This window comes from Balaenoptera musculus, chromosome 1 (genome assembly GCF_009873245.2).
Source record: "Balaenoptera musculus isolate JJ_BM4_2016_0621 chromosome 1, mBalMus1.pri.v3, whole genome shotgun sequence".
Classification (NCBI taxonomy): Eukaryota; Metazoa; Chordata; class Mammalia; order Artiodactyla; family Balaenopteridae; genus Balaenoptera; species Balaenoptera musculus.
This window is the reverse complement of record NC_045785.1, coordinates 111,774,871-111,799,013: the sequence shown is the minus strand read 5'-3', so window position 1 is coordinate 111,799,013 and position 24,143 is coordinate 111,774,871. Positions and strand designations below refer to the sequence as shown.

The 24,143-nt window shown below is 45.6% G+C and overlaps 1 protein-coding gene and 1 long non-coding RNA gene across 5 annotated transcripts in view; one reads left to right on the top strand and one right to left on the bottom strand.

The window, feature by feature from the left end:
- GATAD2B (GATA zinc finger domain containing 2B) overlaps window positions 1-17,127 on the top strand; it is an 82,352-nt gene extending 65,225 nt beyond the window's left edge. For 2 of the 4 annotated variants that reach the window (XM_036856579.1, XM_036856588.1), the window contains 10 exons: window positions 2,802-3,137; window positions 7,119-7,248; window positions 7,927-8,058; window positions 8,370-8,498; window positions 8,955-9,125; window positions 9,817-10,132; window positions 11,150-11,352; window positions 12,283-12,393; window positions 12,551-12,668; window positions 13,320-17,127. In XM_036856579.1, coding sequence (XP_036712474.1) covers window positions 2,803-3,137; window positions 7,119-7,248; window positions 7,927-8,058; window positions 8,370-8,498; window positions 8,955-9,125; window positions 9,817-10,132; window positions 11,150-11,352; window positions 12,283-12,393; window positions 12,551-12,668; window positions 13,320-13,453 — 1,779 coding nt within the window. In that variant the 5' untranslated portion in view covers window position 2,802 and the 3' untranslated portion in view covers window positions 13,454-17,127. Of the gene's footprint in view, window positions 1-2,801; window positions 3,138-7,118; window positions 7,249-7,926; window positions 8,059-8,369; window positions 8,499-8,954; window positions 9,126-9,816; window positions 10,133-11,149; window positions 11,353-12,191; window positions 12,394-12,550; window positions 12,669-13,319 lie in introns of those variants that run through there. The other 2 variants (XM_036856596.1, XM_036856603.1) reach the window with 2 other exon arrangements.
- Window positions 17,128-22,734: 5,607 nt separating this feature from the next.
- LOC118891726 lies at window positions 22,735-23,875 on the bottom strand. The gene is made up of 3 exons (XR_005019162.1): window positions 23,746-23,875; window positions 23,502-23,660; window positions 22,735-22,901 (listed from the first exon to the last, which is right to left on the bottom strand). It is a non-coding gene; the product is annotated as an uncharacterized LOC118891726 (long non-coding RNA).
- Between the last annotated feature and the right edge of the window lie 268 nt (window positions 23,876-24,143).

Below are 24,143 nucleotides of genomic sequence, written 5' to 3'. Positions count from 1 at the left end.
CAAATGTCTATAAACTGATAAATGAATAAACAAAATATTATATATTCATACAATGGAATATCATTGGGCCATAAAAAATATGAAGTAATGAATGATATATGCTACAACATGAATGAACCTTAAAAACATAATGCTAGTGGGATAGGGAGGGTGGGAGGGAGATGCAAGAGGGAGGAGATATGGGGATATATGTATTTGTATAGCTGATTCACTTCGTTATAAAGCAGAAACTAACACACCATTGTAAAGCGATTATATTCCAATAAAGATGTTAAAAAAAAAAACCATAATACTAAGTGAAAGAAGTCAGTCACAAAAGACCACATAATGTATGATTTCATTTATATAAAAAGTCCAAAAAATGGGCGGAAGACCTAAATAGATATTTCACCAAGGAAGACATACACAGATGGCCAATAGGCATATGAAGAGATACTCAACATCACTAATTATTAGAGAAATGCAGGTCAGAACTACAGTGAGGTATCACCTCACGCTGGTCAGAATGGCCATTATCAAAAAAGCTAGAAACAATAAATGCTGGAAAGGGTGTGGTGAAAAGGGAACCTTCCTACACTGTTGGTGGGAATGTAAATTGATACAACCACTATGGAAAACAGTATGGAGGTTCCTTAAAAAACTAAAAATAGAACTACCATACGACCCAGTAATCCCACTCCTGGGCATATACCCTGAGAAAACGGTAATTCAAAAAGAGTCACGTACCATAATGTTCATCGCAGCTCTATTTACAATAGCCAGGACATGGAAGCACCCTAAGTGTCCATCGACAGATGAATGGATAAAGAAGATGTGGCATATATACAATGGAATATTTCTCAGCCATAAAAAGAAACCAAATTGAGTTATTTGTAGTGAGGTAGATGGACCTAGAGTCTGTCATACAGAGTGAAGTAAGTCAGAAAAACAAATACTGTATGCTAGCACATATATATGGAATCTTAAAAAAAAAAAAGTTACTGATGAACCTAGTTGCAGGGCAGGAATAAAGAGGTAGACATAGAGAGTGGACTTGATGACATGGGGTGGGAGGGCGAAGCTGGGGTGAAGTGGGAGTATCATCGACGTATGTATACTACTGAATGTAAAATAGTTGGCTGGTGGGAGGCAACAGCATAGCACAGGGAGGTCAGCTCGGTGCTTTGCAGTGACCTAGAGAAGGGTGGGATAGGGAGGATGGGAGGGAGGCTCAAGAGGGAGGGGATATGGGAACATGTGTATGCATATGGCTGATTTGCTTTGTTGTACAACAGAAACTAACACAGTATTGTGAAGCAATTATACTCCAATAAAGAGCTCTTAAAAAAAAAAAAAGTCCAAAATAGGCAAATTTAGGGACAGAAAGTAAATTAGTGGGGGATAGAGGTGAAGGGGGAAGAGAGTGACTGCTAATGGGTATGGGTTTTTTTAAGGAGGAGATAATGAAAATGTTCTAATACTGATTGTGGTGATGGTTGCACAACTCTGTGGATACACTGAAAACCACTTAATCATACACTTTAAATAGGTGAACTGTATGATATGTGAATTATATCTCAACAAAGCTGTTCTTTAAAAAAGAGAAAGAGAATTAAGAAACATTACCTGAAAATTCAGAGATCTGAGTTCTGACTTTTCTCTGGTCTCCAAAAGGTCTGTTTCCTCTTGCTGGAAATTCTTTTGTTGGTTACTGTTTTTCCTCATTATAACTAGAAGAAAATCAGATAGCTCTTATTTTACTCTGCACTACAGGAAGGAAGATGTCTCAAGTGCATACATATTTTTCTTTGCAAGAGCACCAGTTAACATCGGTAATCTTCTCTGTCCTACTACTTGAATCTGTGAATTATCAAGCCTGATCTTGTATCTTAGGTGTGGTAGTCATATCCTGAGGGTATAGGAATTAAATTTTGTTGAGCCCTCTTCCAAGTGCCCACTCTTACAGATGAAGTTGAGACTGGGGCGGTAAAGTAACTTATTAAATATTTGACCTTGTAAAAGTAGCAGTTTGAACCTATGTTTTGATGACTTAAAAATTTTTCTTTCCAGTGTCACATTGCTTTTTCCTACCAGGAAGATAACCCTGGATTTAAAAGTGCTGGAGAAATTATGTGTCTAGATTTTGTTAGTGTAAAAAATCAAAATGAGAAGGACAAATGATAATTAGCTTGTCTGTAATAACTTTGCTGTATGAGTAAAGAAAATATTACCTTTTATCAGCCTGAGTTCTTCATTAAACAATGCCAAGATACTGAATTTATATAGAATTGAGGGCAAATAACAGTGGGCCCCTCTGACCCTTGCTGTATCCAGACAACTGAGGCTTCCTGTTAGATGCCCTTGGTCTCCATCAGTAACATAGACCCATTAAAGATATGCATGGGTGACCTGAGGAACTTCCCATTCATAAAAGAGTCTTCTCCAGGAGAAGAATTTGGTATGAAAATTAAAACCAAAGCATCTGACTTCTGAGCATGCATGCACAGAAAGCCAGTCACAAAAGAATGTTTACTTTTTTGAGAGATGTAGGCTCTTAATGGACTATCCAGGTGAGAATGGTGTTTGGTTTCAGGCATCTATACAGTAAGAACCTCAGTGACTGGAAAGCGTTTGAAGTTTACTTTCACTGCTGAGGTTGAGAGATGAAATCTCCTTTAATATAGATCATCTAGGAAGTTATAGGGTAGAATGTTAGCTCAGTTAACTTTGACCTTCCATGTATATACCTATGATTCTTCTTTCCTTATGGACTATTTAAGGGACTTTATTCTGATAAAGCACTTGTATATTTCTTTCCATAGGATGGATAGAATGACAGAGGATGCTCTTCGCCTGAATCTGTTGAAGCGGAGCTTGGACCCAGCTGATGAGCGAGATGATGTTTTGGCTAAGCGACTCAAAATGGAGGGGCACGAGGCCATGGAACGTCTGAAAATGTTGGCACTGCTCAAACGGAAGGATTTGGCAAATCTTGAAGTGCCACATGAGTTACCCACCAAACAGGATGGCAGTGGTGTCAAGGGCTATGAAGAGAAGCTCAATGGGAATCTCAGGCCTCATGGAGACAACAGGACTGCTGGAAGGCCAGGCAAAGAAAACATCAATGATGAGCCTGTGGATATGAGTGCTAGACGGAGGTATGGCTTAGTTCAGCTGCCTCCATAGATAGGGTCTTCTCATAAACTACGCCTGTGAAAAAGGAATGACTTCCAATGAGAGGAGGGTGTTTTTCATCTTAAAGCTTCTTGAATGAAGACGTATCTGTGCTATCTGGCTTGACCGTGAATTCCTCTTGTTTCTAGATGAAACTAGGTGCCTCCAAAAATTATTACCCTTAAGATAAAGTGGCCATTTCTGGATAAAGGAGGCACTAAGAGTTGATACCCCAATTAGAAGCGAGTTAATATACACTTTCACTCTAATCTTATGGCCATTTTAGGAGGGAAGAACAGCCTTTTCTTCAGATCATCCCAAGAGTTTTAGGGATGTGTTTATTATGGAGACCCAGCTTTTATTACATCAAAGAGCATGGGCCTGTCTTTTCTTGTGTCAACAAGGAACTTTATGTGCTAATCCTCTACATTCTTACTTCATTTGTGCCACATTCCCCAAGCCCCATATGTGCATACACGTTCACTTATATGAGTACACTCATGCTTGTGCTGTTTCTCTCTTTCTCATACATACGCACAGCACACAAGCACATGTTTTCACAGGTCTTGGTCAAGGTTGAGTACTTGGAACTGTGGAGAACACAATATAAAGAGGTACCAAGAACTGGCTGAGGTTAGAGTCTACCTGAACAGTGAATCATAGTATAGACAGCCCTAATTTTAAGAACATTCAGTTTATTCATGGTTCAGAAACACCTGATAGACATGAGAATTACTCTTCACTGTTCAGTTGCCCTCCAGTTGACCTTGCTGACTTTGTCCTAGGACTGATCTAAAGCAGGATCCTTAAGAAGCTGGACTGATGCAGAAAGAAGAAAAAAGGAAGGAATGGTTTACAATCTTACTTGGGTTTCTTTCTCTACCTTTTAATGTTTACTTATTAGTATTGTCCCAGAATTATTTTTTTAAACCACACCTAGTAGGGGAACATTGTCTTGGTAATAGCATTAAAACCCTTAGGAAACTTCAGGTAAGTTCTCTAGTGGTTGTGGAAGAAGAGAAAAATTCTTGGGAGCTATACATAGTATCGGCAGAGTGTTATGAAAGTAGATTAATCCTTAGATCCTTTTAGAAAAAAAGAAAGTGGGTGAATGAGATAATGCACCTGAGTAACCCACTTGCCCCATAATCACCCTTAACCTTCTGGGGCAGATGACTAATACTACTTCACTGGGGACAATGAAGAGGAGAAATGTTAGGTGGATTCCTTACATGCACATTGGAACTGAAAATGTGTTTTTCATAGAAACATTGTTACACATTTTGATAAGATCTCAGTTCTGTTGGAATTACAGTATATCACAGATAAATTCTGTATTGAAAAGAGTACCCTGAAAACTCTACCAGTGTGTTTAATTTTATTAGAGGAATGAACTTTTGAAACTTGATTCTTTGGAAACTGGGAACTGTTTTTAGTGGTCTCCAGGAAAAGAGGCTTGATGTAAACCATCTAGATCCCCATTCTGCGTGAAAAAATAGGCCCTATCTGCCCTGTCGTCCTTCTTCCCTTTCACCAGACCAGATATACTGACAGCTATTTCCACTTAGCCTCAAGCTTATTGTAAGAATGAACAAGACTGATAGATTGCTCAGCATGGAGAACAATGGTTTATTTGATGTGGATAAAAAAGGAGGAGGGAATTGGAATTTAAAAGCAGAAAGAAGGAAGGGCTCTTGATGTGATAGCCATAATTGCCTAAATATCTTTTTTGCCATCAGTTGGGTAAGTTATGATGTCTGTGAAATAAGATATGCTTGAAACCAACACTGCTTATGTTTTGGAATGCTGTCGAGACGTAGCAGTTTTCTTTCTGGTTTTGTTTTTACTACCTGGATAAGGATTAGGAGTTTTATAGTTTCTGGGAATCTGCCAGTCTGAGTCACAAAATGATGTCAGCAGCAAGTCTGGCTTTTAATATTATCTAATTGGTAGGGTTTCATACTTAAGAACACCAAATATTGTAAATCGTATATGTGTTTGGGAAAGTAGCAAAATAATTTCTGTCCCCGGAAAAGCTTAATAAATGAGGCCAGAATTCCAGGTCAAAAGTTAAAAAAAAAACAATTGAGGAATGAAACTTGACTTGGGCTTTGCCTTACCTGTGCTATCTATCTAATGTGAGTCTGATTATATCTGGGAATAAAATATCATTTAGGGTTTTCTCAGATACAGCTTCCTCACAAATGTCGCTCAATTCCAAAATCTCCACGTAGGAATGTCTCTGCTTGTCCTGTTGCTGGACAGTCCTTAAGCAGTAGGTGGCACTCATTTGAGCAAGGAAGAATTCCTTAGGTTAGAAATAATCTGTGAGGTGTGTATCTAGCCAGGACCAGGATGGAAAGAGTTCTGACTGTCGATGTAAGCATTGGGGAATCATGTAGAAGAAGTAGAAATCTACCAGACCTCAAAGTTGTTCACCCATGTTCTTGTTAGGGATGGGGAAGCGGGGGGCATGAAGGAATATAGAAATGATAAGTAAAAATTCAAACTCTTCATTTAGGCCTGACCATTACTCCAGGAACTTGGGGTTAGAGAATGGAAGGTTCTTTTTTCCCTGTAGTGACTTCTTTTTCTGTAAGCCTACATTCTCAGCTTGCTGTGTCTGTGAGCAGTGGTTATAGAGTGATGCAGACAAACTTAATAGTTCCCAAGATAGTCATTATTATCACTGTCTCCCTACTTTATTTCCTCAGCTAAATTTGGTTGGTTTAGTAACTCAGTTTTACCCTGTTGAGGAATTGAATGCCTATCCCAACCATCCAGGGTGCCTTGTTCAAAAGGCATCCAAGTCCCAACAGTACCTGAGACAAGAGGCCCTGAGAAATGGTCAGAGGCTCTCAGGACTATAAAGATCTGTGGTTATAAAAGGTTTGAGTTACCTGTTTAAATAAGATCTAAGAACACATTGTTTTAGACCTACATACTCCTGACTACACTATAGATCTCAAAGAAGTAGGGTCAGCGAAGATAACTCTGAGTTAAGAAATCAGAGGAGAGTTAGAGGATATGGTCGCTGACTTGGGAACCTACGGCAATTAGAATTTGCAGGATTCTTGTTATCCAGGTCTTATGCAGTGAGTGTCATTTCTCATGATTTTAGAGGGACAAGATGCTCTTAAGGCTTGCCCCAGGAAGATCAAAACCAGAGTTGTCTAATAAATAGGATTGGCCATAAGGCATAGCCAGTGTGGAAGATTTAGATTCCAAAGTCATTTCTAGACAGTTTCTTTCTGAGGGAAGTTGCTAAGTAGAACTCGCAAGTAGATGCAAGTCCCATATATTTAATTCTGGAGTTTCAGTCCTCCAGAAGGCTGTAGACATTTATACTTAGCACTGTCCATTCCCTCAAGCCATTGACAACAGTACCTTCTTTTGGCCTTAACTCTTGACAGGATAGACTGTCAGTGGAGTTGTCATGTAACCTCCTTTCTTGTAAATTGTCAGATAGGCAGGACCATGTTATCAGTATCATGGGTTGCCTCCTTAGCGATGTGTCATCTGTATCTGGGGTGGACAAGTAGGCTCTGCTGCCTTTGTCTTTCTTCCCCTGTGAAGCTAACCATTTCCTTCTTGACCTTCTCTGTAACTAACAAGACAACCCAAAAGGAGACTGAGATATAAGGAAAACATTTGGAATTTTGATTAAAATCAGTGTGATAAAAAACACTCATCTCTTTTTCCCATTCCTAAAGCCAGTCAGTGTCTTTCTGTCTGCATCTTCTGTAAGGAATTTAGATGGGAAAAATACTTTTGCTGAGGTTTTGTCATCACTTACATCTTGGTGTCTACTTTATCCTTTGATTTGGGTGTCTCTGTCTTTCCCTGGGTGAATCAGGACAGACTTAAGTTCCCTTGAATTTCTTTGGTCAGTGTAGAAAAGTTTTCTGAACTTTTCTATGAACTTTCACTGTTGGAAGTGCCTTAATTTTTCTTCTCTTGTCTAGTGAGCCAGACCGAGGAAGGCTAACTCCCTCCCCAGACATCATTGTTTTGTCTGATAATGAGGCTTCCAGTCCCCGTTCCAGCTCCCGAATGGAAGAAAGACTCAAAGCAGCCAACCTAGAGATGTTTAAGGTAAAGAAAAGAAAGATTCCTTTCTTCATTTTTTGCTTCTACTATTCTCTTTAATTCCCTGAGAGTCCCATTTCTGGTTTTTTAGTGTTTACTTTTTGGATCTAAAAACTACCCATTGATGAAACTCTTCATATGTGATTCTCAACCTCAAAGGTGTGCCCTTTTAGAGGGAACTATTAGAATCAAGTGGAGAAGAGAGTTTGAAAACGCATATTCAATATAATTTATCTTTGGAAAATGAAAACTTAATAATTCAAGTCATGTAAAGTAAACTCTTAGCTAGAAGGATACATTCTATACTCTATCCTGGGTCTCAGAATATGGAGGAATTCCTAAGTTTTCATGTATTTCTAGAGGAAACATGGCTTTAAAAGATTGAGAAACATTATTTTAAAGGAAAGCAATATCTCCCTTTGGCTGTTCTTCTATTTTGCCAGGAATCTGGTTAATTAGCATTTATATGTGGTCTCTTCTTTCATTCTGTAAGCAGTTTTTGAGTACCTACTGAATACCAGGCACTGTGCCAGACTGTGTGCTAGGGACACAAAGATAACAATTCCATTGCCCCTTGTGCTTCTTGTGGAAGGTGGAGGTTTGGGACCTCAAAGAAGAGATCATCTTGCAGGAAAGGACTCTGAGTAACTGCTGCCATAGCTGATAGTCTCCATGTTTCCTCAGGGGAAAGGCATTGAGGAACGGCAGCAGCTCATCAAGCAGCTGAGAGATGAGCTGAGATTGGAAGAAGCCCGACTGGTGCTGTTAAAGAAACTGAGACAGAGTCAGCTACAGAAAGAGAATGTCGTCCAGAAGGTACTGTGCCTGAGAAAGAAGGGACTAGCAGAAAGCAAAGAAAAACTGGTTTGAGAATGGGCTACCCCAGGTAGATTCAGCTGGGTGGCTCATTCTTCTCTGGTTCCATGGTTTTTAGTCTCTAGGAATAGTGATTTTTTAAAAATCTTGGGCCTTAATCAAGAAAACCGTGATTCTGTTTTTCTTATTTTCCCCTCTGGTCAACAGGAGCTTCAGACTGACAAGGAGTTTTGAAAGTCTAGAAGTGTACCAAATTTCTACCTCTGATTATTAGCCTTTTCCACTGTCTCATTTTCTCTTCTCTCTCCCAGACTCCAGTTGTACAGAATGCAGCATCTATTGTTCAGCCATCTCCTGCCCATGTGGGACAGCAAGGCCTCTCCAAGCTTCCCTCCCGGCCTGGGGCCCAAGGGGTTGAACAGAATTTGAGGACATTGCAGGTATGTGACCCATAGGGTGATCTTAGTTTCAGGGGGCCCTGTTATCCTATCTCTGTTTTGGTGCTTTTGTGAAGATAATAGAAGAACCTGGCCTTGATAGAGGTGTTATTACCATAGATAGTCCTGTTGGTCCTTAATGGCATGATTTAGTCTGCAGTAGAAGGATGAATAACTAATCTTCCCACCGTAGTCTTTCTTTTCCAGAGGTTTCCAGCTTAGCCCTTTTCTATAGAGGGTTAAATAGTTTATACCAAAAAAGCCAGGGAATTCCTAACCACTAATCAGGTTTTATAGTGGTGGTAGATTTATCCCCAAAGATCCTTAGACAAAATTACCAAGTCTGACTATGTTTCTGTGTTTCCACTTAGCTATGTATTATAGGCAGTGTTTTCTCTTTGGCATTTTGTGAAGCGTTTTACCTCTATGACTATATCTTTTCCTCTTCTTCCCGTTCAGGGTCACAGTGTTATCCGTTCAGCGACCAATACCACCCTCCCACACATGTTAATGTCTCAACGTGTGATTGCGCCAAACCCAGCCCAGCTACAGGGTCAGCGGGGCCCACCTAAGCCCGGCCTTGTACGCACCACAACACCCAATATGAATCCCGCCATCAATTACCAACCGGTAAGAGGGAGCCCTCATGGGGAAACAGAGAAATCTTTTATTTGCTTTCCCTGTTGAAAGGACCATAGATTTTAAGTTTGGGGACACTGAGAAACTCTAGGACAACAAAGGTAATTTTGGTGGGTTGACAGTGGTCCCAAAAGTGGAAACGCTGAGGAATTATGTAGTAGTAGAGAAGAAAGGTTATATGCAGCAGAGCAGCAGTAAGCTAAAATCTGCCTAGAAGAAAGAGAGAGAGGGATCTAAGGAATAAGAAGCATAAAGGATGCATGACAAAGCATCCCAAATCTTTATTTTTCTCTTAGCAGTTTTATTTTTATTTATTTATTTGGTTGCACTGGGTCTTAGTTGCAGCAGGCGGGCTCCTTAGTTTGCAGCATACATGTGGGATCTAGTTCCCTGAACAGGGATCGAACCGGGGCCCCCTGCATTGGGAGCGTGGAGTCTTAACCACTGTGCCACCAGAGAAGTCTCTCTCTCAGCAGTTTTAGTTCATAGCCACTATCATTCTCCTTTCTTATGTGCCAGAGTCCTTTTTCAGTGGAGAAGTTGGACGCCTCATGTCTTTTTCTGAGTTTGGGGGAAGCTAAGTAGTTCAGACTAGGATCAGATAGTGTCCTCTGCCACGAAAGTAAGAATTGGTTCTTTCTCCTACATACCATCACTGACCCCTATACTGAATCTATTTCAGCAGTCAAGTTCTTCTGTTCCCTGTCAGCGTACAACATCCTCTGCCATCTATATGAACCTTGCCTCCCATATTCAGCCAGGGACCGTGAACAGGGTGTCCTCACCACTTCCTAGCCCCAGCGCCATGACTGATGCTGCCAACTCACAGGCTGCAGCCAAATTGGCTCTTCGCAAACAGCTGGAAAAGACACTCCTGGAGATTCCACCCCCTAAACCACCTGCTCCCTTGCTTCATTTCCTGCCTAGTGCAGCCAATAGTGAGTTCATCTACATGGTAGGCTTGGAAGAAGTCGTACAGAGTGTCATCGACAGCCAAGGTAAGGCTGTTTGTTGGGCAGTCTTTTTATCTAAACGAGAAGTTGCCAAACCTGGTTGATATGGGCAGAGTATTGCATGGTACTGTGTAATATTAAATAGTCTCTCTTTACTATTGCCAAACCACCTCCCGTCTCTGATTCAGAGACTGTTTAGGAGCAGCGTATCAAAAAGCTTTTTGTGTGTCTGTGTATCTTAGACTTAGTATTTTTGTTGTGTATTTTGTATATCTTGTCTATTTTTTGCAGCATATCGTTAGCTCTTTTAAATGTGCCTAGCGTGATGCATGCATAATTTGAAGACTAGAACACTTATTTTTAATGTTAGTGTTTATGTGGCATTGTGCTTGCATTATTATATTCAGTCCCTGCTGTTTGAGTGCTTTTAGTTGAGAAAATAGACTGATAAAGATAACTAGGACCACGTAAAAGCTGTAAACCAACACTGAACTATAAAGTATTAATAACATCACACAGTCTATTCTGACAAAAGTTATTAAGCCTGAATTTCTAAACATAAGGACTTAGGGGAACACCTGAGGAAAGTGCCTAAAGGGCTCAGTATTGGCTATAAACAGATCACAAAGTGAATAACTCAGACACTGATAGGTAAAAATTATGAATGTATATGATAGGGATAAGTGTGGTCTGAGGTAAAGAGATGCTAAGAAGCAAAAGTACTGGTCGAATTAGGTGGAGCCCTTTGACTGAACTGACACACATTTTCTTCTCAGTGTGGTGTAATAGGAAATCAGAAAACTTGGGTTCTTGTCCCAGCTTTGTCATTTGGAGCTATGTTTCTTAGACTTAGTTTCCTCATTTGTAAATGGGGATGGTACTGTCTAATTCCCTAAAGTGATGTTGTTGCAATCAAATGAAATAAAAGTATTTTATAAATTATAGAGTCTCTTTCTTAATTCAGCAGAGTAAACTCCTGGAGAAAGATCATCTGATGAAGAGAAACAGAGGAGACACAGAGGAAATGTGAAACCACTGATTATTCTTTTTGTTGGCATCTAGGGAAAAGCTGTGCCTCACTTCTGCGGGTTGAACCCTTTGTTTGTGCCCAGTGCCGCACAGATTTCACCCCTCACTGGAAGCAAGAAAAGAATGGTAAGATTCTATGTGAGCAATGTATGACCTCCAACCAGAAGAAGGCTCTAAAGGCAGAACACACCAACCGACTGAAAAATGCTTTTGTTAAAGCCCTACAGCAGGAACAGGTAAGAATTCTGACTACTTCTCACCAGCCACCTGCCCAGGTTTGGTTTTCCCAAAAGACAGTTCTTTCTAGTTTAGAGGAGTTGTCTCTGTGATCCCCACAGTCCAGGTGATCTAGGTTTCTGAATCTAAGTTCCTAGAACCTAGAGGTCTGGGTTCCCTTTTTTTTCTTCTTACCATTCTGCCTTTTCCATTTCCATTTGACTGTTTCTGATTGGGTAAGAGCATAATGACATATGGCTGAGCTTAAGGGAAAGGGACAAAAGGCTTGAGACTCCTGGCTTTCCCTGGTAGTACTAAAGAATTCCTCTATTCTTGATTTCATTTCCTTAAACAAATGGATTTTGGTGAGAGGGATTTATATTTGTACTAGAAATCTCTTTGAGAGAAGTAATTATCTGCAGTCCATATTTGACAAAGAAATGACAAAGGAAAGGGTAGATTATAAAGTAGCCCAATGAAGATTAGTGGTTGCTAGTGTGTGTGAACTCTCATATAGTATTAATAGAATGAGAATATCTTGGAGTGGGGAAGATGTGTTGGGAAGCTCAGATTCTTTTCCACCCCACCGCCCATCAGACCCCTTTGGGTAGCATCATGGGTCTCCTGGAAAATGGGTAGACAAGAGTCAAAAAATAAAACTTAGTAACTCATCAGCCTTAATTAATTACATTAGTCAGCTCATCGCCACCACCCAGATCTCTCCAGCCAACTTCTGAGAGCCAGCTTTCTTGGAGAGAGGGATTCCTAATCATTGAAGTATGTAGGTTACTTGTGCCCAGAGATCTTAGTGCACCTACCCCACCAAACTCTTTTGCCTTTTCCATATCCCTCCAACTAGCTGGCAACATTAGAGATAAGAAGACCTCTAGGTTTTCTGGTTAGGAAATTGGGTGCTGTCCTGCCCAACTTGACCTGATGACTCCCAACAGGAAATTGAACAGCGATTACAGCAGCAGGCAGCACTCTCCCCCACTACGGCTCCAGCTGTGTCCAGTGTCAGTAAACAAGAGACCATAATGAGACATCATACGCTTCGACAGGTGAGGATTTCTCTTGAGGTTTTGTCAGCCATTTATCTCAATTTGTCCTTTCTTCTGCAGAAAATCATACTGCTCTTCTGTACTCCCATATCCTTACCTCCCCCTTACACCTTCCATCATGGTAAAGTTATGATCGCTTGTCTCCTCATCATTGCAGGCTCCACAGCCCCAAAGCAGTCTCCAGCGTGGTATACCCACGTCTGCCCGTTCCATGCTTTCCAACTTTGCACAGGCACCCCAGCTGTCTGTGCCAGGTGGCCTCCTTGGTATGCCAGGTAAGAAGTGTTGATCTGAGAACTTTTCTCAGGGATTGACTAATTAGTATGCAATTCTTTAGCAGCCCCTTTAGGTGAATTGTTCTTTCTTTTGTTTTCTGCTCTTTCTTTAGGCCCTACTCCCTTCACTCTTGTTATTTGGCAAAGGTTTGCTAAATCCATATTACATGCTAGGCACAGTACACTAGGATTTTAGTGGTGAAAATGACACAGTCCTGTCTAGTGTACCCTCTTAGTGGGCATGTGGTTATTGATCTCTTTTGGCCAGAATAGCAGGGTTAACTGTCCTGATCCAGTTTGAATGACCCAGGGATGCTTCTTTACAGTCAGCAGCCCCAAAACCAAAGCAGATTCAGTAATTCCCTCTTTGTCTTGATTATTTTCCTCTCACCAGTTTTCTCTGACTCTTCTATACCATCAGGACTATGTTTATTATTCCTGGTAGGATTGAAGTTTTGGGAAGACCTCTCCTAAAGCTTGGGAGCAGGGTGGGTAGTTGCTACTGAAATAAAGCTTAACTGAGTCTGCAAAGATGTAGACAGCTTCTAATGTTTCCTCTGCATCTCCACCACTGCAGCCCCAGGGTAGTGCGGAAGAAGGTGTCATTTCCTCTTTTAATACCTGCGCTCCACTTTTGTCTCCTGGGTCTAGGTGTCAACATTGCATACTTGAACACTGGTATTGGAGGACACAAAGCCCCCAGTCTGGCAGACCGACAGCGGGAATACCTTTTAGACATGATCCCTCCTCGGTCTATATCGCAGTCCATCAGTGGACAGAAATAACGCCTGTTCCACTTGTACTGCCCCAACCTTGTATCCTTTACTCCTCTCCTCTCCCGTTGCCCCCAACTTCCGTCGCATGCAGTGCCTGTACTGGTGCCTACCATACACGGAAAACAAAACAGAAAAACAGAAGACAAACAGTAGAAATCAACAAGAAAACACACGCCCTGCCCCGCCACCTCCCCTGTATTTCACACTGCTGCGATCTGTTCTTCTGCCACTTTCTCTCTTCAGTTTTCTATAACAGTGAGGTGGATCTTTGCCTCTGATAGAGGTCAGAATGAGGTCCTGGGGAGAAATCCAAGCCCTCTGACGTGTGTTTCTAAAGTTTGTTTTTATGCTTTAATTATTATTATCATTTTTAATGATGTTGTGTGTCCTCCCTTTGTTCAGTGGACGGTTAAACCTTTTTATTTTCCCCCCAATATGTTTTTTTTCCTCTTCCTTTCGTCTTTTTTTTTTTTTGGTAAACACAAATGACATTCAGTTAAGTGACAGGAGCATTGCAGTAGGGTCCCCAACTGCCAGGTAGGACATGACTGGGAGTGTTAGGGGCAGAAGTTTTTAATGCACTTAACCCCAGGGTCAGGGGTAGGTGGTGGCATCAAACAAGGAGGAATAGCACACCCGCTGTGGGGTGTCTCTGAGCTGCACAGTTCTGGAGGCAGTGTTGAGTATTGAAGTTGGGCTCTAAGAATGAGGGGAAAGAGCCTGGAAGGAGAAGCTTTAAAACTTAACCACCCTAGAATTGACCCATAAAGAAGGGGGAGAAAGGGGCGTGACAATGAGCATAATGTTGAGCCAAGGAGGACTGAGACCAGGTCCTGGCCTTTTGGATGCTGGGGGAATGAGATTGGTCTCCTGACCCCAGTGGAGACACAGAAGTCTATTCCAGGCCAACTAGCCCCAAATTATTTCATCTTATTTTCTTTGTAAAATTCTCCCCCATCCCCATCTCTTTCTTTTCTTTTCTTTTCTTTTTTTAAATCCTAATCTGCCCTTGGTAACCACAGCCCCATCTGTAATGTAGAGGAGTGGCTATTCCTAGCCTGACTTTGCTGGGTGTCCTGGACGTTGGATGGACATGAGTGAGTGAAATGTCAAAGGGAGGAAATAGAGGAAGAAAGAAAGAGGGGTTTCCCTCCCAACAGTTGCGACTCTCCCATTTGTCTCTTTACCCTCTGAGCGCCAGGAGATGAGGGTGAGGGCACCTAACAGATTGGAGCCCTGCCCTGACCCTGCTGCACTAACTGCAGAGCCAGCCGCTCAAAGCCAGACAATTCATGTCAAAACAAATCCTGGACTTGTGCTATACAAGTAGTTGTCTTTTTTCTCCCCAGAAGTCTATAAATTTTGCTTTTTTGTTTGTTTTTATTTTTTTCTTAAGTGCTACTAATGTAGAGAATGAATTGAATTGTGCAATGTTGCTGTTCTGGGGATTGGGGAGATTAGCATCCCATTTGCCCATACTGTGGGGGAAGGGGGAGAGGACCAGGCTGTTTTTGAGGTAAGGGAAGCCCCTTAAAGGTAGAGGTTTCTGCTCTCCTCATAGTGTATGCCCACCTGTCTCTCCAGCCGTAGAAGCTGCCAGAGTTCAAGGAAGGGATACTCTCAGCAAAGAGGTATGAAGAGAGGAGTTTAACATTTTACCCTTGAAAGCCACCTGGGGAAGTTCCCCCACTTTTATTTTTAAAATTAAATAATTTTTTAAAGTAAGAAGGCACTTTTAAAATTGACACACACACAAACTGCACATCCTCCCCATAAAGTTTGGGGAGGGGATGGGAGAAGGAGCTGGAATCAGGCTCAGTTCCCCCCACACTGGCCTCTACTCCCCATACTCCAGAGCCACTGTGGGTGATTATACTGGCCCTACGGGCCTTCCTGGCTTTTTTTCTTTCCTCCCTTCCCCCAAATTCATTGAGCACTTAATAAAGGAGCAGAGATGCAGCCTGTGTCTGGGCTCCCCCAGTGGTGAAATGATCTGGAAGCTAGACGCTAGTAACAGGTAGTGATGGGGTCGTTTCGAGTATTTTTCTGGGGAATGTGGAATCCCTGACTGTAAGTGGTGGGAGAGGGAGGGGGGTTAGTGGAACTGGGTCTGGGATTATTTTAAAATTATATATATATATATAAAGATATATTCTTACATCTCTCCTTTGCCCTCTGTGCTTTGAAAGCACTGGATAAATCGTTTGGTTTTGCTTTTCCCTCTTCCACGAAATTGGAAGCTTTTTAAAAAATACTTTCCCTGCAAGTCATCTTGCCTTGTGGCATGTCTGTCTAGCTTCTTCCCCCCCCCCGCACCCCCCATGATGAAGTGCCATTTCTGTTATGTCTCCCCTCCCCCAGCTCAGAGGTGCTCAGAGGTACGAGGTACCCAAGTTTGTCAATTGAGATTAAAAGTAAGGAACAGAGAATGTGCAATACCGTCTGGCTGGGGGGTGTCCCTGCCCTGAGCTGAGTCCCTTCCCTGGGAGCCAGGCCACCTTTGAATGGGGTTTGGAAGTAATATGTGTCGAGAATGGGGGATGATGGGGAAGGAAAGCCTGTAGTCGAGTGCCTGCCAAGGTGCTGAGGCGATAGGGGAGAGGATGGAGTCTTCCCTGTTTTTATCCCCTCAGGGTCAGTTACACAGAGGCTGCTTGTTGACTAGTATAGCTCCGTGACCCTTTGCTCAATCGCTGAGGTTTGATTTCTTACCCTCTCTTCTCCCCATTTTCATACCCTTCCCAGGGATTAGTGACAGGGGTGAGGTTCCCCTAATCATGGTAAAGTATTAGCCTTCCACCTCCTCCCTTTCCTCCCTCTCCCCCGTCCTTCTGTTTTCCTCATTTCTCTACTTTTTCATCACTGATTGCCTTGTGTCCCTCCAAGTCTGTTGTTGCTGTCCATCCCCAGGCCTTGGGCCCCATAGACACTAAACCTCATGCCCTAAAGATAGGAGGAAAGACCCTCTGTTCAGAGTTATTTTACCCCTGGAGCATTGAAGCTCAGGGTGATACTAGAGTGAGGATCCCACCAGTTTTGCCTGGCTTCCTCCATCCCCAGAGGCTTTAAAAGTAGTAGTAGTTTATGGACAGTGGCTTACTCTCTAGAAGCCTGATATGGGTGGATAAGCAGTAAGGCTTGGGTAAAACTGAGGGACAGAGGTCCTTATTTGTCTTTTTTTTTTTTTTTTTTTTTGTCATTTGACCACAGCATCTGGACTTCTTTCATCCCTGGAATAAGTACTTTTTCCACATTTTTTGGATGTATGTATGGTAGACAATTTTTTTTTTTTTTAAGACACAGAGATAAATGTTTTCCTGCTTTGGTTACCTTTCCTTTCCCCTTTAAAAGGAATTAGCTATAGAACTGCTTTGTAAAGATGCTTCTTGATATTTTACTTTTGTTCCTTTTCCCCAACCACTCCCTTTTCTCCCCACTTCTCCAGAAGGCATAACCTTCTCTCCACACCCCACACCCCAGTCCTAGGCTCCCTTCCCCTCCAACAAGACCTTCATTAGCTTATGATATTTGCTGCCGAGATGTTATAACAAGGACTCATTCGTGTATATAAGCTATTTCTTGATCCATTTAAAAGGAATTGTACATTGTGTAGAAAAAAAAAAAAAACTGAAAAAGAGAAAAAAAAGCCCTAGCCATGGATATTGTGAAACTGTGTTATGTCATTTTGTAATGTGCCCGTTTGTGTATGATCCGTGCAAAAGGGTTTCTGGGGAAGGGGAGGGGGTAGGGAGGCAGGGCTGTGGAGGGTGGGTAGGGGAGTGGGCCGGGCCCAGCACACTGAGACTGGCAGCTGCTCCAACCCCATCCCTCCTTAGAGATGCCACCTCCCCCACCACCCACCCCTAATTTGTGCCTTGCCTCCCCACCCTGGAGTAGTCCCTCCGGGTCACCAGCACTGCCTTGGCAGAGCCCACTCCCTACCCTAACCTGCCCACCCTCCCTACCCCCCAGCATTAGGTTGATACTGTGGGGAAGTGCTGGGGGTTGGGAGGTAGCCGAGGAATGGGGCAGTTCCCGGGGGCATTGAAACCAAGTATTATTATGAATTGTAATTGTATTTGCACTGTTTTTTTTCCTCTGATTGCATCAGCATATATACAATATACCTATATAACAAAATTCAGTGTCAAGCTTTCTTATGCAAGGGATTTCCTCCAACCCCAAAAAAGAACCTAGTTTCATGGGCCTTTGAGGGTGGATTGTCATGGGATGATAGAAATGATTTTAACAAACAAGTCATCCTAAGCAAGTCTCCCCTAGGGAGGGCCATATCCATCATTGTAAATTGGGGTGAGGCTGGGTTACTGCAAAAGCTAAGGCTCTTAGTCCGGACTGTGGAGAGTAAAGAGAACCACAACACAAAGGGAGGTGGGTGGTGGCACAGTCTGGAGACCTGGGGTTTAGTCCCAAGCTTTCCTACTAACTTGCTATGTGACCTTTGGTAGAGTTAATTTTCTGGGTCTCAGTTTTCTTATTTGTGAACTGATGGCAGACAGGGGGAGATCATCTGGCCACCAAGTTTAAAATGCTTCCTTCCCCACCTACAAAACTTGAGGTGAGGAAAGTGTTGGGCTGAAAACCCATGGAGGAAACCAAAGTTACTAGTGTTGAAGTGGGTAAATGTGTGACAGTGCCCTTGGAGAGCTGTCAGGCCCCTGCTGTTCCTTTTGGTTTAGGAAAGGCAGCAGAGTGATGTTTAGGACATCAGTTAAACCTGTGACATCTTTGCCCTCATGTCTCTAGTCATCCAAGGGCAGGGACCAGGCCCCAAGCCCCACCTCACAAGCAGCTGCCCTCAAGGGTGGTTGACCATTGAATACCCCAGGTTGGTGGTCACTCACACCCTTAGTGAGCTACAGGATGCAGAACTTTACTCACTTCTTGGTAGGAGAGCTCAGATATAGTCTACATCTTGTCTCCTTCCCTCAGATCTCATCTGAACCCCCTAAAGGCAGCTGTCTCAACAGCTGTCTCCTTCAGGGGCCCAATTTCCCCACAGCCTGGGCTGAGTACTCCCACACTCTAGGTCTTGGCTGGTAAAGCCTGGAGAGGGTATAGGATGGTGGGTGAAGCCCTGGTGAAGGTGGAAGGATAGATTGGTGGTGGGGTGGGGAGCAGGGAGGTGGGATGGGGAATGGCCTTCTCTGAATGGGGTGGGTGGGAGGGGAACAAGACCCTTTTGCACAACTCTTTAAGTTTCCTTTTTTTAAAAAAAAACAAAAAACAAAAAACAAACTCATTCTAATTTTCTGCATTGTGTTTGGGAATTAAAATGAAAAAACTAAGACCAATAGAAACTGGTTTTCAAAAAGGCAAATACACTCCCATCTGTTTCAGATGCTGCTGAGCGTTTCAGCAGTGACAGATTCAAATAATAAGCTAATTTTTGGAGAAAGGATTAAAAGAAAAAAAACTTTGTAATATTTATCACTTGCAAGCTATGTTTAATAAAGAAAGGAATGGTTTCTAAACTTTCCTGTGGCTTGTGCTTTAGTCATGGGGGGCGTGGGGGGGCAGTTTGGTGGGAGAATTTTAGGGGCGATCTGGAGATTAGCTATGACTTATACTCCCTCCAGTCAATGGGGTACCTTTAGTTTGTGCCTTTTCTTCAATTGTGTTGATTATTTAAAGCCCCTACTTACCTCTGTATTCTTCTTCCCCTCACCTTTATGTAGATCCAGTGTTCTGGAAGCCACTGATCCCACTTTAGTTACCTGATGACTTAAGGTCTAAAGGTATCCGTAAGGAGGCTGCATTTAACCCAGAGGCTGGACCTCCATCCTGTCCTAAGGAGAGGTGTACCCTAGCTGTCCTTGGCCCTTCTTATCACACTGCTCTAGGGTCCAGTAAAACAATCCTTTGTAGCATGCTGGTTTCTCCAGGTGGGGACCTTAAAACAGCTCACACTGTTCTTTCCTTAGCAAACTGCAGAATATGTAGTTCCTCAGCCTCAGTGCAACATCCCCTGAAAGATCTGGAACTGCTCTGTCTTACCATGTCATCACCCCCGCTTCCCCAGGTTTTCCTTTCAATCCAGAGCGTTAACCAGATCCTAATTTATTTTTTCCATTTTGGTTTATTTCCAACAAAGCTCTTAGACCAGGCCCACGCAGAGGAGAGGATGTTACTTCCTCAGGGACCTGAAGTTTGGGGCTGTTCTTAACCTCTTGGTCCCCTGCCACATTTATTAGTTAAAGCTGCTTATGCCCCTTGTGCAGTTGGGGAGGGGCAGGGCCCAGCCTTGCTGGAGGTCTTGTCACTGGTATGAGCATCATCCTACAAGAGCACAGAGGAGACAGTGTTTGGGGTCCCCCTAAGACCTGGGTTTTCCTTCCTCCAAGACCCTACCCCCTTTTTGACACAATACTGGACAGCCTTGGAGGGCGGCAGATTGAGGGAGAGCCTGGGGTTTGGTTTTAGGTTTGTGGTAGAGCTGGACGAGGAGAGACAAGGGGGCCAGGAGGGTCAGAGGGAGGAGTGGGAAAGAGGTGCTCTTTGGACACCTAGAATTGAGGGGAATAGATGTGTGGGGTGCCCCACAGCGTCTGTGCTCATTCTACAAGGGATTCAAGGCCAACAGAACCTCAACGCAAACTAGTATCTCCTTTCAAAAATAGAAAAATGAGGAGGCATGCCTCCCGAAAAGGGGTCAATGCTTTGGATCTGGAAAGGGGGAGATGGGCATTTGGTTGCTCAGAGAAGCAGCATGTGTGAGCTTAGATGTTCAGAACTCTTCTGTTGTTGGGACAAGGGGGCAAGGAACTTGGCAGCCCCTTTGCCCACCTGCCTATTTAGACCAGCAGGAATGCAGGTTGCCTGTCCCTGGTCAGACTCCAGCTTAGGCATGAGGAGACAAACAGATTTCAGACAGACTGGGGGTTTGGGTTGGAAGATGGAGTTGCTGACAGAGCCCCTTGCCCTGAGTCCCCTCTTGTGGGGGGGGCTTTAAAGCTATATATCTTTGGGTAGTTCATTTTTGGATCAAGAGGATATATTCGATGGTGTTATGAGGGAGGACTAATGGGTTGGAGAGAACTCCCACCTGAGCATGGTTTAGTTTGAGTTATTTGGTGTGTTGGGGAAGACACAGATTTCCCCATTTCTTGAGGAGAAGGGAGAAACAGAAATCACAACCTCTTCTCTCACCCTATGGTCAGACCTGACCCTCCCCGGAGAGGGGCTTAGGGACCTTTGGTTCTTTCTTGACTCCGGGGTGGCAGGGAAAGGTGACATAGATTCTTTGGTGGGGCCGGAGTTAGTGGCATCTGGGAGGGAGCCAACTTGGAGGGCCCTAGGGTAAGGGCGGCTGCTCCACGGTCACCTGAGAGGGAAGGTGGTGATCAGGCTTCGGCCCCAGAGCCTCAAAGCACACTACTTTCTCCTTCCCAGTCCCCCTCACCTGAATGCCCCTCACCTGGGTGATGAGTTCAGTCTTCTCCCCCGGCTTCCCTCCACTCGGAGCCGGGCCTCTGCAGCCCCCAGCTCTGTCCGAGGCAGTCTGAGGCACTGCCCAGCACTCCTGGGACCCCTGTCTGCAGAAGAGGCTGCCCGGATAGGGAGGATCAGCGCCCTGACCTGTCTGGGGCTTCTCTCTGGCTTAGCATCCATCAGCCCCAGCCTTTCATCCTTCTCCATACTCCACAGCGGGAGACGCTGGGCCCCTTCCTTGTGCACAGGATGGCAGGGATCTGGCTCTGGCCCACTTCTGCCACCTGTTCTCTGCCTCGGGAGCCCCAGTGGCTCTCTGCCCTGCTTCCTGCAGCCCACCAGGCCTCCTCCCACTCCTGATACCACACAGCTGTGAGAAGAACTGGCCCTCTCTCTCTGCCTCAGTGTCCTCATTTGTAAGACAGATTAGTCATGGATTAAAAAAGCCCTTTCTTGCTCTTTGGGCCTGTGCCACCATAGTGCAGACTGTCTTCCTAGCAGTTTTCCACATATGGCCATCCTGGCCCTTACCTGTGTCTCCAGCCCAGCAGGAGACAAAGGAGGCAAACGATGAGGGCAGCCAGGCCCACGTGGATGCCCACCACAACCCCAGGCAGCGAGCTGTTCTCATCCCGGCTGCAGGAGCACCCAGCCTTGGACTCTGTGGACACAGTGCCATCTGTCAGAGGACCAGGATGGAGGCAAAGCTCAGGCCCCTCCTCCTCCCTGAAGACTGACAGCCGTAGGTCCTATGGGAAGAGCCTGCTCTGACCCCGGGCCTGCTACCCTCACCAGGGGCGGCTAGGGGCACATCACGCAAAGAGACAACACGGGCACTGCTGTTACCATCCCCGTTGCCACTGAATGCCTGGAGCTTGATCTAATAGAGGGCGGCTGGCTCTGCAAGAAGCAGGAGATTGTGAAGGGAACAGGCCTGGCTGGGCCAGGAAGCTCAGTGCCTGGGGCAAGACCACACTGAGGAGGGGGCACAAGAAGTTTCAGGGCCTCACCCAGATCTGTGTAGAGGAAGGAACTGACAGTGCTAGCCAGGAGCAGGGGCCCCTCAAAATGGGCAGCGGGCAGCTTGCGGTGAAAGACTTTGAAGCCCTGGATGGGCCCCAGCTGGGATGGCAGCTCCCAGGAGGCCTGAACAGAGGTGGCGTTGAGCACTTTGGTGGAGAAGCCAAGGGCAGCAGGGGCTGCAGAGAAATGAGATGAGCTGGTTGGCAGCCCTGTCCACCTGAGGCCAGGGGCTCTACAAGGCTGGAGAGGGTGTCACTCACTGCTGCCCATGGTGGAAGCGTGGATGGAGGCAGGGTCCTGGCTGGCACCCTCTGCTGAGTAGGCCCGCAAGTGGATAGAATAGACCGTGTCAGGCTCCAGACTGGAGAAGACATGCTCAAAGGTGCCTTTGCCCACGGCCTCTTGGAGCTCCGGGCCAGCTGGCTCTGAGAAGCAGAGCAGATTGGCAACCAGCATCCCTCTCCCTCACTACAAACATCCCCCACCCCCACAAAGTGGGCACAAAGCCTCAGCTAGGTCTCCAAGGAGAGCAGGGAAGGGGGCTGCAGAAGTCAGAGCCAGGATGAGAAAGGGGCTGACGAGCAGAAGGAAGTACCAGAGGACCACAGGTCCAGAGGCCCGGCCAGTGTCCAGACAGGCCTGGGGGTCACTAAGAGTGAGAGAAACTTGCCCAGGGACACCCCCAGTCAGGGGAGAAGTGGGCTGGGGTCAGGGACTCCCATCCACCCACCCACACCCACCTCCAACGGGCCGGAGGTGCAGCACATAGCCAGTGATGTCCCCATTGGAGGGCGGTGGTTCCCAGGACACTAGAATGGCAGAGGTGGAGAGAGCCGTTGCCTGCAGACACCTGGGGGCAGGGGGTGGCTCTGGGTCCCCTGTCACAGCCAGGCGGGCACTGGCCTGGTTGGAGCCCGCGCTGTCCTCTGCCACGCATTGGTAGATGGCCTCGTCCTCCGCTGAGATCCCCACCAGCATCAGTGTGCTAAGGGAAAAACAGACGTAGCCACTGGGGGTTCCTTCCCGCCAAGTCCCCTGCCCTGGTTGGGTGGTGAGACCCACAGACCTGCCCAGAAGCAGAAGGACACACCACCTGTGTGTGGGCATTGCTCGTATGGAGCAGGCAGGGCAGAGCCTCCCGTGGGTGGAGGTGGATGCAGGGGGTTTGTGTGGGTGGTAGAGAGTGTTGTGAGGAGGTGGGGCTGGACGCCTGGGGCAGGTGAGGATACATCGGCAGTCAGGCAGGGTGGAGGGGGCGGGACAGGGGTATCTCAGCTACCTGTTGTTGTGGGTTAGCCGAATGTTATCCCCAGGACTCAGCCCCTTCCCATTCCTCAACCAGGCCAGCCAGGGCTCAGGGACGCCCTGGGCCACGCAGGTGAAGACGGCGCTGTTGCCTGGAGGCCTGGACAAGGACTGTGGCCACTGGACAAACTCGGGCGGAGCTGGGCAGGCAATGGCAGGTGGAGGGCGCCATGAGGCCCGGCCTCTCACCTTCCTCCTGCCCCTGCCCCTCTCCCCATTCAGGTTCCCATGGGGGGATGGGGCGCCCCAGGACCCTCCCTGGCCGGCCCTCGGGGCTCACCCTGCACGAGCAGGACGCCCTGTGCTGTGCGTCGGACCCGGGTTCCCAGCCGATTGGCCGCACAGACGTAGATGCCCGAGTGCTGGACCGACACATTGGAGATCATGAGGTTCCCGGTGCCCAGGACTTGGATGCCCTCTACGCCGACGGAGCGGCCATCTACAGGGAGACGAGGGGTCAGAGCTGCGGAAGTGCCAAGTGCTGGGGGCTCCAGGAGGCGGGGTGGGACGGGGCGGCTTCACACCCAGGTGGCTCCAGGAGACCAGTGGCCGTGAGTGGGCCGTGGCGATGCATTCCAGCACTACCGTTTGGTGCACTGTGAGCGTCAGGTTCTGAGGCCCAGACAGAATCTCGGGCTCCTGCGGCAGCCGTGGGGATCCCACTGTGAGGTGGAAATAGCAAGTCGAAGGGTCAGGCAGCAGCACTCTCCCCCTGCGCCCAGGACACACTTCTGCTCCCGGAGGACCCTTCTAGTCTTCAAGTGACCAGACCCCAGCGCGGCTGCTATTTTACTCCTGGTTTACAGATAAAGAAAATTACGTGCCCAGGGTCCTATGGCAGTAAGTACAGGTATACCTCGTTTTATTGCGCTTCACAGATAGTGCGTTTTTTTGGTTTGTTTTACAAATTGAAGGTTTGTGG